The sequence below is a fragment of the Mauremys mutica genome, chromosome 2, assembly GCF_020497125.1.
Source record: "Mauremys mutica isolate MM-2020 ecotype Southern chromosome 2, ASM2049712v1, whole genome shotgun sequence".
In the NCBI taxonomy this organism is placed as follows: domain Eukaryota; kingdom Metazoa; phylum Chordata; order Testudines; family Geoemydidae; genus Mauremys; species Mauremys mutica.
In genome coordinates, this window is record NC_059073.1 from 287,218,570 (window position 1) to 287,234,851 (window position 16,282).

General features: G+C 47.6%; 1 protein-coding gene across 4 annotated transcripts in view; it reads left to right on the plus strand.

Moving 5' to 3' along the window:
• LOC123364708 (vasoactive intestinal polypeptide receptor-like) overlaps positions 1–16,282 on the plus strand; it is a 172,042-nt gene that overhangs the window by 141,663 nt on the left and 14,097 nt on the right. For all 4 annotated transcript variants that reach the window (XM_045007035.1, XM_045007034.1, XM_045007036.1 and 1 more), the window contains 3 exons: positions 7,239–7,392; positions 8,734–8,794; positions 13,851–13,920. In XM_045007035.1, coding sequence (XP_044862970.1) covers positions 7,239–7,392; positions 8,734–8,794; positions 13,851–13,920 — 285 coding nt within the window. The remainder of the gene's footprint in view (positions 1–7,238; positions 7,393–8,733; positions 8,795–13,850; positions 13,921–16,282) is intronic.

The window sequence follows — 16,282 nt, forward strand, 5'->3', positions numbered from 1 at the left end:
GTTCTGGGGGGAAACATTTGGGTGATGCACACGACGATCATGGCAGTTGCATCTAGAGGAAGGGTTTGAGTGACGCACACGTCGATCACGACTGTTGGTTTGAGAGATGCACACAGCAATAATGATAAGAGTCACAAAGATACTGAGGCGCCGAGCTCTCACTGAAAACAATGGGAGTTAAGCCCCTAAATAACTTTTGTCACTTGCACCCTGAGGGCCTGGTTTTCAGACAAACTGAGCAGCCACAGTTTCCGCTGACGTGGTTTGGGGCCAGGCGGGCTCAGCACCTCTGACAATCATGCTTCTAGTTAACTAGAAGTCAGGTGCCTAAAAACTGGGGCACCAAAAATTAGAGGCTGCTTTTGAAAATTTGCGCCTCCCCTTCTGTGCCTCGGTTCCCCCATTTGTAAAATGAGTAGAGTAACACAGTGACTGACCTCCCCGGAGTGTTATGTTAATGTCTGAGTTAGTTAATGTCTGGCACGCGCTCGGCATGTGAAACATGCTGTATAGATGCTATTGGTTTAGGGCTATCACAAGTTTAGGACCCAGTCCTGCCTCTGTTGAAGTCCGTGGCAAAGCTTACCAGGTGTGATCCTCACATCTGCTCCAGCTCCCATATGCCATGTAAAAGGACTGGAGCAGCTTAAACAGACTGTACTGTTGAAGGCAGCCATAAAGCTGTGTTCCAGTGATCTCCTCCAGTGTGGCAGCTTTCCCTAGTTACCCTAGATCAGCAGAAATAACTCAACTTCACGTGAGCTGGTTTGAGGACCCCTATGTTCTGATGGAGGCTCAGCGAAACAACCCTGATCCCTGGTGTAAATGAGGAAACTCTCCAAAAGCAGAAGGTGCAAAGTTTATTGATGGCACAGCCAATCTGCAGTGCCAGAGAGTGCAGTTGTACCTCCGCGCATCTCTCGGTTTCCCTTTCAGAAGTACAGTGTAAAAGAAGTGGCGCAAGATTCATTATTCAAATTCCCCTAAGGGTGGAAAAGGTATAGCTGAAATTGGGGTATATTGCACATTTAGCCTGTCTAAAAAGCAAGCGTCAGACTCTGCTCTCTTTGAAGCAACAGTGGGTCACATTCTGTCCTGCACGTCTCAGGGATGCTGCACAGAACTTGCAGCCCATTGGAAGGAGGCCTAAGGTGGCTGTCAGCTGCTTTTGTGACCTCCCAACCCTTGGCTGCTCTGGGGCTCCTGGTGAAATTCAGACAGCCCTGGGGGCCTGTTTAAGTTATGGTGGTGTCCCTGGGCTGTCCTGAGGGCTACAGCACTGCCTGGAATCTCTGCAGCGCTGTGTTCTGGGGCCCCCATCCCGACATACCCCTCCCACCCCTAACCCTTCCCCAATGCACCCCCTACTCCAGGAGATATTATTTTATGATGATGTGGGAATACCCAGAGTCATTAGTCACAGGGGATTATGATGCATGTGCTTTTAGTGTACCGCAGTATTCAGTCAGCCTGCAAGTGACTAATTGCCTGCAGTGTGGTGGCTGCATGTCACTGCATAAGACATCTGGCCCAAAGCCTCTCACTGTGGGAAAGAAACTTCTCTCGGGGAGAGTTAGGGAGCGGTTAGGCTAATCCACCTGACTTAGGAAAGAATAATAAGTGTTTCTAGCTTCCGCATACCAGCCCAGCAGCCTTTCCTCCTCAGCAGTTTCCAGCTTTCCCCCACCTCATGGCCCTTCACCCTGTCCCAATCTAAAAATCTCCTCTGGTCGTTCATCCGCAATGTACCTTCACTGCCGTCTGACACACTGGGCATGAGTTCTACTCGGCTGACTTAGCACATTATTGCTTAGATACTTGGGGCCACATGCAGATGGGGTGCAACTCCATTGATTTCAACAGAGATGCACCTGTTTACACCAGCTCTGAATTTGGCCTTGTGTGCTCCCTGTTTCTTAGATTCTGGGCCAGATCCTCCGTTGGTGTAATGTATCTAGTGCTCCCCTGACATCAACAGAGCTGTGATGAGTTATGGCAGCTGAGGATCTGGCCCCTTGTTTTCTGAGGTGATGTTTGCATCTTGCCCTGCTAGCTATCAAATATTGAGCCCCAGAGGTTTGTGAAATGTCACCTTTTCTTCCCGTGCAAATGAACACAACTTCTACCTTTTCGATTCCCCTGTTCTCCTGGGGGCCCTTCTCCGTGCCTGCCTTGAAATCGGAATGCTCCCGAGGGCGGCTGTGTACCAGAGTGTTGTAGAGGCTGTTCACAACGTTTGAACAGTGCCTTGGCTGTGACAGGCCTGATTCTGCCCGGCAGTGTGTTGTGATTGGCACCCCCGCACAGGGACTGTAAAACGCCCGCTCGTCGGACGTGCCGCCTTTTCCACTCACTTGCCCCAGGTGTGAGTGTCTACACGAGATGCAAAGCGGTGGGGAATCAAGCCCAAGGAGATGACCGCGGCTGATGAAATCAACCCACCAAATGCAGTAACACTGCTCAGAACAGTCCTCCAGTCAGGGCTGGTTGGCTCAATAAAAAACATGGATCAGTGTTAACCCTCATTGACATCACCTCTGCCACCTCACACTAGGGTACGATGGACATCTGCAGCTGAAGTCTGGGCAATGTTTACTTCCGTCTCCTGTCTTCCATGAAGAAGTAGAAGTATGTGTGGCTTATATAATTATAATTTCATGCAACAGATGAGGATCTTTGCTTCATGAAGACCTCTAGGGATCTCACTATTGCAAGTGATTTCACAGGGAAGGCGCTCAGATACCGTGGTGATGGGCATCAGTATACAATCCTAAAATGGATAGATTAATGATCTAATACTGACGTAATATCATTCAGCATTCCCGTACCACTTAATAAAACTAGCCGAGCCTTACAATGGATAGGGAAGCTTTATTATCAATATGAGGAAACTGTTCCTTCTTTGTCATGCCGTAGGGCGCCTTCATGTTTAGCACTGAAACAGGCTATTCAGCCACAACCGCTCTCCCAAACATCACTGTTGCAGTTCGGAAAACTTCCCAGGGGGCAGAATCCTAGGCTGGCTGGTGTAGGGGTTGAGAAGGACCACTCCAATTGCCAATCCCAGTTCTCTGCTTCCAGCGGGAAAGCACCCAACATTAACTGCCATCAGCATATCTAGCCTCACCAAAAACACGTCTGGGGGATGTGCTGTAATTACCTCACAATAGAATTTGTTCCACTGTTTCAGTGTTCTCGATCATCAGACATTTTCTGGTAGCCCGGTAGCATAGCTCCTTTCCCAGTATTAGTCATTTACTCCTTCTCATGCCTTTCGTGCAGCATGAAATGTTCATTCGTTTCCCTCCTTGCTACCCTCATCACACTTCAGCTAGCACTATCTATCCTACTTAGAGCATTCCTTCTTTAAACAGTCCTTCCTTAAGCAGCTGCTGTCTCAAGAGCTATAAATCGAAGGCCCAATCCTGTTCGCCCTGAAGTCAATGGGGGGAAAAAATGTTTCCTTGAAATGTTTCTGAGCAGCCCAAGTCGTTTCTCCGGACACCGAGGCAAAAACCTCGTCTTTTGAAAAGTGCCATGGGATCTTTATGAACACAAGACAGGACCTAGATTTTATGTGTCATCCAACAGGATCTCCAGCAGCACAGTATCCCTCAGCACCAGGACAGTAACGTCTCGGAGGGAAAGGTGCCACCTATTGAATCCCCGGTGGCAGAGCCAACTCCCAAGCATCACTTCATTCCTTCCTCTTGCTACCCAACACAGAAGCCCCAGTGCACTTCCTGCGGTTGGTTGCCGCCATGTGTCAGTTGCAAAGAATCTCAGAGTTGCTTTCTTCTAATACTGAACAAGGAACTTCATTGGACTAAGGAAAACCAGATCATCCCTAAAGTCCCCACCACCACCGTTTCTCACTATGTCTGGCCAACAACTTCTCCTTCCCAATTCATTTCCTGGCACGGTTTTAAAGAAACGGCCCACGCATCCTCAGAATTGCTGCTCAGAATTCGGGCGGCAAGACAGAGACAGCCCGCTCCTCTCCAGCTGGGGCTGCTCAGGTTATAGGGAGAGCTCCCTCCTCTCCAATGTTCAGCGCTTCCCCTCCTGGCCACTGTCGGCCACAGTCAGGATAGTGGGCTAGGTGGACCTTTGGTCTGACCCTGTAGGGCCATTCTTATGTTCCTGTTCTGCTCTCCTTTAACCAGCGTGTAACCCACTGATGAATGTGGTACATGTTCCTCTCTGTACCCAGCCCACAGAGGCTGTGAGGCTCTTACAGCCCCATCCACAGAACCTGGCTTCTCAGCTCAAGCTGTGGAGACTCTTTTGTTCCATTTCAGGTAGGTTCTTAGGCCTCCCAGAGCGCCTTGCGGCAACTCCTGCTTGCAGCCTGGCCCCAGTTCAAACCTCGCCAAAATGGCAGCAGCCACGATTCCACCGAATAAACCAGAGAGCTCGATCCTAGTGCTGTTAGCAAACTAAACCAAAACCCCACCAGGACCAAATCATTTTCACAGCAATGCCCTCGGCCACCGGAGCTAGGCAGAGAAAATGTGTTTCCTGTTCCTTCCATCTCAAGGGTGTCTGGTGATTTTTACTCCCCTTCCGGTCCTATAGCCAGAGGGGGATAATTGCCTAGGCCGGGGGGTACATAGTCTGCTCTTATTGCGCTTCCTTGGAGGAAGTGCACCCTCCGGGGAGACAAGTTTTCCCAGTGATGGGCGCATGAGTCATCCGGGGCTGTGTATTTTCACGTCAGGCAGACAGTGGCAGCTCTGTGATCTATCACGCACCCGCATTCTGTAAACAAGTCAAGAGGCTCTTAAAATGGCAGGGACGCTTCTTCCTGCTATCTGAGCCGTGCCGCGTAGCCCTGAACGGGGGAGGGGCTGCAGCGCATCAGAGCCTGGAGTCCGAAAGAAATGTCAAAGAGCTTCTGAAAGACCAGGGGCTGGGCCAGATCCCTAGGAAGTCCATCCCAGCAGGAACTGGAGTAGCTGAGTACTAACAGGGTGGAGGGTGACTAGCCGACTCCCCGCTCCCCTTCGTCACACCCAGACTAGACAGGCAGACCCCATCCCCCACTCCCAGCAGGGACCTCAGGCTTCAAGCTGGCCCTGCCACATGGCCTGGAGAGGAGGAATCCCTGGGGACAGAGATCCCCAAGTAGGCAGGCTGTTTATTGCAGCACTAGTATAACTTTCGCAGAGCAGCAAAACCCAGTAGAGCAGTGATTGAGCACACACACCCCCCGGGGGGGCCTTGAAAGCATTCCAGTTCCTGGTTCCATGCAGCACCTGGCGTGTGCTGTTTAGATACTCGGAACAGAAAAGCTCAGGAAGATGGCAGGGCTTCGAAGCGATCTCTCCAGAGGTTAACGCAGGCAGAGCAGAGTGGGTTCTGGTGCCATCTGATAAAGCCTGACAGCATCAGAATAGCTCCCCATGCTTCCTGGAACCCAGCGGATCCCGGCCACGTGCCAGCTGCCGCAGGAGGGCCGAATCTGGCTTGCTTTACTCCCTCCGGTCATTCCCACTGGTGACTCAACTGAGCGAGGCAAACAGGGTTTGGCCCTTCCATTCCGCCGTGCTGGGTGTGAAGCAAGCAAGCTGCCTTGGTGCCAACCCGCACCAGGTGTGCTACACGCTTGCGGAGAAGCAAACAGATGTCAGGAGCCTGCACAGTGCTTTGTCTGCCGCGGCGGGTGCCTTGTCACATCAGCTCTTCATCACCTTCCCTTCCGTTGGAGTTAGCTGCATTGCCAGTTGGCTGCTTCTCCTCCCTGCGAGGCTCTGCTGGCACCATCTGCATCCCAGGAAGGCGCCGATGTGCCAAGCAATTGTTCTTAGCATGAGATTTAAAGAAGAAAATGAAAGAACAAAGGGCCAGATCCCCATAGCTGGTGTCGAGCTCCACTGGTGGCCGGGAAAGAAAGATTTACACCCACTGAGGATCTGGCCCTACGTACTTGTAGCTTGCCACTATGGTGACTAAGGGACAATTGTCTACAAGTATCTGAAGTGTGTCAATACCCGGGTGTAGAGTCTGCTCCTCTTACTCCTGAGGAGTAGGACTGTACGCTTTGAATAGCCTCATTGACGCTCGTGGACGTATTTTTAAAGCATGTCGAGGGTGCCTAGAGCATATCGATAGGTGCCCTTTTTAGCAGTGCTACAAATCTAATCAATAAATAAATGGTGTGTTCCTGTAAAATGCAGGTTGGAGGGGGGCAAGATCCTTGCTATAGGAAGCCAGGACCTGCCTATCAGTGCGGCCCAGTGGTCCATAAAGTCTGATATACCTTTTCCAACGATGGCCAGTACCAGATGGCAAGAGTTCTGCCTATCTGGGCAGTTTTGCCTAACCCTGGGCAGTTAGCGGTTGACACATACTCTGAGCCCAAGTGTGCATATCGCTTTTCTTATCTTATCTTATCTTCTGTAACTGATCTCATTGTCCAGATCAACAGCTAATCTCTTTGCTTCAATAACATCTTGTGGCAGTGAGTTCCACAGGCTAATTTTGATGTCCCTTCAGTTTCAAATCTGCTGCCTTTCGATTGCATTGACTGTTCCCGTGTTCTGGCATTATGACAGAGGGTGTTCCTGTTCACCCTCTTATCCTGCTTTGCACCATTCTTTATTTCATACACATCTATCACAGCCCCTGCTATTCATCTCTTTTTCCAAACCAAACAGTCGCCATCTTTTTAAGTTCTCATATTTGGAAGACCCGGCTTTTTTTGTCACTCATCTCTGAAACCCCTCTATTTCTGCTGCTTCTTTTAGGTGCTGGGAGGACCAGACCTGGATACAGGGCTGAAGGCTGAATTTAGACCTGGCTAGCTTGTTGACTGTCAGTATGATGTAGCCGGTGGGGGTAGTAATTTGCTGCCGGTCTGTCCCAGCAGAAAATCACTACCGTCCCCGTACTGGCTTGGGACTGTGTGTTGGGAGCAGGCAAAGGCCCATGTCTCACCCCTTTGCACCATGGTAGGGAAGAGCGAGTACAAGCCCCTGTCTACCCCTGCATGCCCAAATCCACTAGACAGGCCAGACAGGCATAAACGGAGCACAGCTATCTTGGTCTCCCTTATGACGCAGCGAGGCAGTGCAGTTCCAGGAACAATCTAGCCCATAATGAATACAGACTCTACAAATTCCGGATATTGGGCTAGGTAGAAAACCAGCATTACCAGCAAATCTGTTTGTTTCCTCTGAATCTCTTACTATTAAAACTCCTCCTCGGTTCACCACTGTTATTTTCTTCTCTTCCAGGTGGGCTGCAAGGCCGCGATGGTTTTCTTCCAGTACTGCATCATGGCCAACTTCTTCTGGCTGCTGGTGGAAGGCTTATACCTGCACACCCTTCTGGTCGTCTCTTTCTTCTCAGAGAGGAAGTACTTCTGGTGGTATATCCTGATTGGCTGGGGTACGCACTAGAGCCTTGAACGTGAATGGTAGGAAAATGAACTCGAGGTGACCTGGAGCTCTCTCAAGCAAGGACTTAACCCCTTAGCATGTGGGATCAGACAGGGCAGAGAGGTGATATGTGTGCATTACCTTTCTGCCAGATGGTGTGAGTGGTGGTAGGATCAGATTCAGATGAGGTTGTCTGAGGGTTCTGTTTAAAATAAACAAAATGGTTGCCTTGAGTGCCCCCATCCCCTCCCCGAAACCTTATTCTGTCCCATATTTCAGGCACTTAAGATTTAAAGCAGCTGGAGGTGTTTCTTCCTCATTCCGATGCACACAGGAGCCCTTGGAAATCTGAAACCACAAGTAGCCCCTATTTGAGAAAGCAAATAAACCATCTATTTATATGGTGAAATGAAATAAGCATAATCCAGACATAAGAACAGCCATACTGGGTCAGACCAAAGGTCCATCTAGACCAGTATCCTGTCTTCCGACAGGGCCAATGCCAGGTGCCCCAGAGGGAATGAACAGAACAGGTAATCATCAAGTGATCCATCCCCTGTTGTCCACTCCCAGCTTCTGGCAAACAGAGGCTATGGACACTATCCCCGCCCATCCTGGCTAATAGCCCTTGATGGACCTATCCACCATGAACTTATCTAGTTCTTTTTTGAACCCTGTTATAATCTTGGCCTTCACAACATCCTCTGGCAAGGAGTTCCACAGGTTGACTGTGCGTTGTGTATAAAAATACTTCCTTGTTTGTTTTAAACCTGCTGCCTATTAATTTCCTTTGGTGACCCCTTAGTTCTTGTGTGATGAGAAGGAATAAATAACACTTCCTTATTTCCTTTCTCCACACCAGTCATGATTTCATAGACCTCTATCATATCCCCCCTTAGTCATCTCTTTTCCAAGTTGAAAAGTCCCAGTCTTATTAATCGCTGCTCATACGGAAGCTGTTCCATACCCCAATCACTTTTGTTGCAGTTTTTCTAACCTTTTCCAATTACAATATATATTTTTAAGATGGAGCGACCACATCTGCACACAGTATTCAAGATGTGGGCATACCATGGATTTATATAGAGGCAATATGATATTTTCTGTCTTATTATCTAGCCCTTTCAGACAGACAGAGTATGAACCAACCCCACAGTCTCGGTTCATACCTGCCCAGCTTAGCGAGGGCCCAGAACTCTGGTTTGTTAAACAACTCTCACCCGCCCACAACGTTGGAGTCAATGTCTCAATAGTGAATGAGATTGAGAGGTCAGGTGGGAATAGGCCTGGAAGGGCCTTGACAGTGGAAACAATTAGCAACTGACACTAATCCCTCTTCCTCTTCTGATAGGTGCACCATCGGTTTTCATCACAGCCTGGACTCTCATCAAGGTTCACTATGACAACTTCGGGTAAGTCTCTGAAGTCATCTTAATATCTTCGAATTTAAGACACCTTAAAGGAAAACATATCAGCAGCTAACTCAAAACTCTGCTCAGCAAGAACGACCTGTAAAAAGTCTTTGAAAATCAAACTTTCCCTTTAGGATTGGCCTTTCTGAGAGGTGATACCGGCTTAACCAGCCTGAAAAGAACTGTCTGAACAAGTTAAAATGGCAAACATTCGCTTTTCAATCTAATGAGCAAAAGGATGGGCTTGTTTTTCAAGCACAAGGCCAGGAGCCCCAAGATCTCAGTTCTAATCCTCGTTCTGACACATTGAATTACTCCCTCTGTGATTCCCTTTCCCCATCTGTGCACAGAGGTAATAATATTAACCTGATTCACAAGGGATTTGTGAGGCCATGGCTAATTCATTAATGCTTCTAAAGGTCTTTGGCATGCTTGGATGGCAGCTGCTTTGGAAATGGAAAGTATTATTAAACGTATTGGCCAAATTCATCCGTGGTGTAACACCGCTGATGCTAACTAAATTGAGATCAGTGGAGTTACCCCAGGAATGCATTTGGCCCATTGTGTGCCCATTTGACCCATTGTAAAACTCCCAGAGGAGCCAATGGGAGTCGCACTTGCGTATCTGAGTGTACAGTTTGGCTCTATAGGTTAATGTTTTTGTTGATTATTTTAATCCAAGATTAAAGCAGTTGGGAACTGCCTTCTAGGGCTTGGCTACACTTGCAAGTTGCAGCGCTGGTAGAGGCTTTCCAGCGCTGCAATTAGTAACTGTCCACACCTGTAAGGCACATCCAGCGCTGCAACTCCCTGGCTGCAGCGCTGGCTGTACACCTGGCCAGGTTGGGGTGTAGCGATTGCAGCGCTGGTGATCCAGCGCTGCTCATCAAGTGTGGACACACACCAGTGCTTTTATTGGCCTCCAGGGAATAAGGAGATATCCCAGAATGCTTTAAACTAAATTACTCCCTTTGTTTTGTTATGCAGCCTCTCTTTGTTTTGTTGTGAACCTCCGGAGGAGCTCCGTTTCGCTCCGTTTCTACCGGAGCTGCTTATCAGCTCCTGTTTGCTGTGATCAATCTGTGAACAATCAAATGAGATCCTCCTCCCTGTTGTGAACGAGCTCTGTGGAGCTCCTCCGTTGCTGCTGCTGCTATCTAAAAAACAAACACAGCTCCTGTTTGCTGTGATCATCTGTACCTGGCTGTAAACAATCAAATGAGAGGCAGGCAGGGAAACAGCGGGGAGTCGTGTTGCCTACATGCTGTTTGCAATTAAGAGTTAAGACTAAGGGGTCGGAAAAATGTTCTGATTTTTCAAGTCAGGAAGCTAACACACAGTGTTGGCTCCAAAAATCCACTCTCTCTTTCCCCCCGCTCCCTGTCACACTAGACCCCACTCCACCCCCCTCTTTTGAAAAGCACGTTGCGGCCACTTGAATGCTGGGATAGCTGCCCATAATGCATCACTCCCAACAGCGCTGGAAATGCTGCAAATGTGGCCACACACCAGCGCTGGTAGCTGTGAGTGTGGCCACACACCAGCGCTGCTCCTACACAGCTGGATGACCAGCGCTGCAAACTACCAGCGCTGCAAACTGTAAGTGTAGCCAAGCCCCTAGTCTCCTAAATGGGCCCTTCCACCCATGTCACAAGTAATGGTGGCCACCAAGAAGTGACAATGTCATTATCATTGCTGCTGTGCTAATGTGGGGCTCATGTCTCACCTCCCCTTTCACTTGCAAATTACTGAACAAAGCCAACATCAATGGAGTATTCTTCTCATTTCCATCTGGTGACCCTGCTGGAGCACAGGATCTCTGATAACAGCACTGCTCTGTTCAGGTGTTGGACTTTTTGTGGCTCCACAGAAAGTTACACTTTGGTCAAAACCTGCCAAAGATGCCACTTTGGGGACGGATCCTGTGAGGGTGCAGAGCGCCCTCGCTGTCCATTTCAATGGGAGGGGGACATCTTGCTGGACTGAGTGCTGTGTTTGTGAGTGCCACAGTAACTGACTAAGCACCTCATGCCTCTCCCACCATAGTCTCCAGTCACCTTTTCCCAGCCAAACCCTTCGGGTCTGTACTCCACCCCCATCCTCCTGGACCAATGCTTATGCTCTTCCTTAAATCTGGATCAGATAAATTGTAGCTAACAAGATGGGGCAAGTTTTACAAGAACAAATGACGTGAGTAATTATGACCCTATCCTGCAATCTGTACTCATGTAGAGTAATACTTAGACAAGCCGTCCTTCTGAAGCCACTGGGACAACTTGTATGGTAACTACGAGTCAGAGTTGCAGAATCAGGCTTTAGTTATGTACACGTTGGGTACGCCCTTCCTAACATTTGCCATATGCGATTACTTACATTGTATCCAACTAATACCCCTCCCTGCACAAAAAACCTGGTGCACTTTGCCCTTATGTCAGTGATCCAAGCATCTCAACTGGTCTCATTTCATATTGCTGTATGGTCACCAAAACCCATGTGCTGAGGATTACTGCACCCATTTCTACTGAAGTAGCTTTACTCCAACTGCATAAAACTGCTCTGATTTGTTCCACTCTCTTCATAAATTCCCTATCAATTGAGACAGGGACCCAAGGTCTCTCCAGTTGTATTTGTCCATTCTGGCCACCTATTCTTCTCAGCTCTGTGCAGCTCATATTAACTATGTAGGGTCCCCCCTCCCTTCCCCTTCCATTGCTCTCTGCTTGAAACGGCACTACGTTAATGTGCACTGCAGAACTTTTAGTGCGCACCAGCAAGCTCTACAGGAGCCAGTTACTGTGCAACACATTGGTGCACGTTAGAATTCACACCTTTCTAGCACACATTGCCATATCCTGTAGGCAATCCTGAGACACTTCTTTCTTCTCAGATTCAGTTGCTGAGATCGGGGTTCTCAATTTCTCAGTGGCTTTGTGAAGACCTCCCTTCATCTTCATCCCTCTTTTACTCTTATTAGTGGTCTGAGCACAGGATTGGGACCTTTAGTCTGCCCACCATTGAATCTCCCTCTGATCTTTGAACAAGAGACACTTAGACTTGGCCTCAGTTTCTCTAGTTATAAAATGGGAATAACAATCCTCCGTCCACATGGACATCGTGAGCATTAATTGGTTACTAGTTCTAAAGCACTTTGACGAAAAGAAGTGCTGAGCATTATCTTTTCCTCTATTCCCATTTTTGGGGCAAGTCTACGCTTAAGAACATAAGAACGGCCCTACTGGATCAGACCAAAGGTCCATCTAGCCCAGTATCCTGTCTGCCAACAGTGGCCAATGCCAGGTGCCCCAGAGGGAATGAACCTAACAGGGAATCATCAAGTGATCCATCCCCTGTCGCCCATTCCCAGCTTCTGGCAAACAGAGGCTAGGGACACCATCCCTGCCCATCCTGGCAAATAGCCATTGATGGACCTGTCCTCCATGAATTTATCTAGCTCTTTTTTTAAGAATTAGATCATGCTGGAGCGACTCAGCTGCGCTGTACCACTTTAAAGAAGATGCTCTATGCCGACAGGAGAGAGCTTTTCCATCGGCTTAGTTAATACAGCTCCCTGAGAGGGAGTAGCTATATGAACGGGAGAAGCTCTTCCACCGACATAGCACTGTTTACATGGTGGGTTAGGACAGTCTAAGTACATCACTTCTGGGGGGGTGGATTTTTCACAACCCTGAGCAACACAGTTATACTGTTATAGGGCTGTCGCATAGACCAGACCTTTCTCTTTCTTTCACCTTCTGTGGCCTTCAAACCTGTTGCCCTCTGAATTGTGTGAAAATAAAGATTCACTGGCCAGTTCATCCCAAACACCCATTTTTAGAAGGGCCATTCTTAATTGTTGAAAAATAATATACCACAGTACACCTATTTCTTTAAAACTATGTTTTGCCTGAAATTTCACAGGGTTTCCCCAAAACCACAACTCATTCCAAGCTTGTTGGGAACTTGATGAATCTGTACCCTATGTAGGATCCCTGCTTATCTCCCCCGAATGCCTGTATTAATGTTGTTCTTCCACTGACATCAGAGTACAGTGGTTTGCCCAGTATCTCGCTGCCGCGTTCCAGATTATCCCAGGAGAGCTGTGAAAACACTGCTAAGAATGGTCATACTCTCTCAGGGACGGTTTTGAGAGCAGTTCATCATGACCAGTGGAGCCATTCAGGCTTAAAATAAAGAACATTGTGTCCTAGGCAAAAGAGCAGATAACCCACAAGCGTGATCGTAATAGTCCTTTCTGGCTTTAAAATCTGAGAGTCTGAGCTTTGAGAGGCTTGCTGGCTTGAATTTGTCTGCAGGGCAGCAACTATCATTTGAGTGTCTCATGAACCAATCTGGGATTTTACGGTTTTCATTCCCGGTGGCATACATTTTGCAAGAATTAAAGGAGTTCCCCTAACAGCCAGATGTGCCCATTTATTGAGCGTCCCTAAATGAACCTAAAAATGTATCTAATAAAATACGTATTTTAGTTGGTGCCTTTATGTTCCAGCGCTGGGCACCTGGGCTTTTGAAACAGTGATAAAGTTGGTTCTCTTTAGCGTATACTGTATCTTATCAATATGTCTCTCATTCGTAAGTAATGTGTTTATTACAATGACTAGGGCTGATTATAAAAAAAAAAAGAGGAACAAAATTATAAATGTGTCCCTCTGTTAATAACTAACCAATTAATTCCATGCAGAAAAAAGGAAAAATAGTTGTAAACATTGTCAAAAATGTTCCTGTTTACATTTAAAATTTTATAATTGACATTTCTAATTTCCAACCAAATGTTGACCAGTTAAAGACAACCCATATCACAACACACGAGATGAAATCCTTCATCCCATTAAAGCCAATGGGAGTTTTGTCATTAACTTTGGTTGGGCCAGGGTTTCACCCAGCAGGTAGTTACTGCTCTTTGCTCTGTGAAATCCCTGTCTCTGAAGCTTTGCATCTGAAATATTGGTAGCCTCCCAGATCTGGAGCTTTCGTCAGATTTCTGCATAACAGCCTGTTTGCTCCGATTTGGTTGCTATTTTCCTTTGTTTATTTGCAGGTGTTGGGAGGACATAGGCGAGTCCCGGTACTGGCTGATCATCAGAGCTCCTATTGCAGTTTCTATTTTGGTAAAGTATCAGCAATCTCCACTGGCTGCAAAAGCCCTCATTAGTGAAAGCGCAGCGCCTAGGGTATACATGGATGGGTGTTCTGTAAATGGCATATGCAGGCAGACACATGTAGGCGGATAGACAGAAGGACTAGAAAACAGGCTTTGCCAAGCATTTCTCCAGTGTGGGTGAATTGTCTTCACTGCATGGGCCAATCTAACTAACTGGGGTCAAAGTAACTTTCCCTGGGGGGCAGGTTATCCGGAACTGCCTGCTGAAGGGCTTGTTGTACCTTCCCCTGAAGCAGCTGGTGCTGGCCATTCTCAGAACCAGGATACTGGATTAGTTGTATCCCAGGTCTGATCCAGTCTGGCATTTCCTGTGTTCTACTGGAACTAATGCGAGAAGAGCAGATGTTTCCTTATTAGAGTCCCATTTGCAAAACCTTTCCACCCTTTAAGAAATAAGTCATGGATTAGAATGCCCAGGACCTGTTCCTGTGAGGTGTTGACCCCTGCCTCAGGGTGACGTCTTTCTCAAAGGAGGTTTGACTTTGGGTAAGTTAGACTTCAGGAAGAGCTGAGAGCTCTTGGCAAGTCTCATGAGGTGCACTGCACCTCGTAAGGTCCGGCCCTCAGTCCTTAAGCTCCCTTAACACTTCATCGCCCAGCATCTGGGAGGAAAGGGCAAGTGCTCAGATATTACAGTGGTGGGCAGTGGTATAAAGAAACCTCTGACAGCTGGAGGAGCATGTGAGAAAGGAGGTTGAGTTGCCCAACCTGGAAAGTTGGTGGAACCGATCTCCGAGAAAGAGGCACCAATGAGTGTTACAAACACTTTACCTCTGCTTTGAAAAAGAAGGACACAGATATTTAAGAACATATTGATTCACAGTAGCAAATAGATACATCTAAGGGGTGGTGAACTCTACCCACGTTAGGTTGACCTAGCTAGGTCACTCAGGGATGTGAAAAATTCTGAGACATAGTCAAGCTGACCTAAGCCCTGATGTAGACACCACGAAGTCATAGAGTATCAGGGTTGGAAGGGACTTTAGGAGGTCATCTAGTCCAACCTGCTGCTCAAAGCAGGACCAATCCCCAGACAGATTTTTGCCCCTGATCCCTAAATGGCCCCCTCAAGAATTGAACTCACAACCCTGGATTTAGCAGGCCAATGCTCAAGCCACTGAGCTATCCCTCCCCACCAGCAATTCTTCCATCAACCTAGCTACCAATTCTCTGAGAGGTGAATTTACTATCGCAATAGAAGAACAACTTCTGTGGCTATAGTAAGTGTCTACGCCACAGCAGCACAGCTGCAGCTGTGTCGCTGTCACGTTTCTAGTGTACACATACCCTGACTTAGTTTCAAAAAACAATGTTCCAACTTTCTCTTCCAGCATTAGGATTTTCTCTGCCAGACCCCTCTGTCTCAGACCCTAGTTTCCTTTGCCCCAGAGAGGCTCCATCCCTTGTACTCTGGTTGTGACCTAATCAGATCCACCTGCTAATATGACTCGTTATTAATTAAACTGCACCTTCATGCATGGTTCAAGACCCAACCCACCAGAGAAGCCCTGCTTCTCAGTGCAGGGTCCTAGAGTCTGTCCCCTGTTACATGCGGTTAAACAGCTCTATTATTGATACCCAGACATGAGTCAGCTTCAGTTGTACACAAGTGATTCCCGCATCAGCAGGCAGTACTCCCACACATCTGGCAGCACAATCGGACCAAGGAATGTTATAAGCAGGTTGTCAGACCCAGCATACCTACCCATTTCATTTTTTGGCCCCATCTCACCTCCTTGATTTTCATCAGACCCCTCATTTTCATCTCTTCCCTGCATTCGCCTCCAACCAATTCTCATTTTCTCTTGAACACATAAATAGTCTTCTCTGGTTGCAGTTTTGTTTCAAATGCAAAATTCAGCCCAGGCTCATCCGGAGGTATTTAAACCTTCCCTGATGGAAATGTCCTAAAGGATTTAATTTAAAAAAAAACATCACTTTTCTATAGGTGTTTTGCATCATCCTATGGAATCTAATAGAAAATTATCTCCTTGCTATAGGTTTTGGGAGTAATTTCTCAAGGTTCTTGATCTAGTTCCCATTGAAGTCAATGGGAGTCTCTGATATCTAGCTCCTTCTGTGGGAGCTAGAAGAGGCACTAGAGCCCCGTGATGTTTCTGAAGACACCTGTTGGTTCCATCCCTATTGATTCTATACCAGTTCTCCATTTGAGTGTTCATCTGGGTCCATCTGTGAGCAAGGACCTGAAGTCAGATGAACTTCAGTTGAATTCAGCTTTGAGTTTGTTCCCCAAACTCCGGGCAAACACGTGGGAGGGGAAGGACAGAGAAAGCAACATCAACAAAACA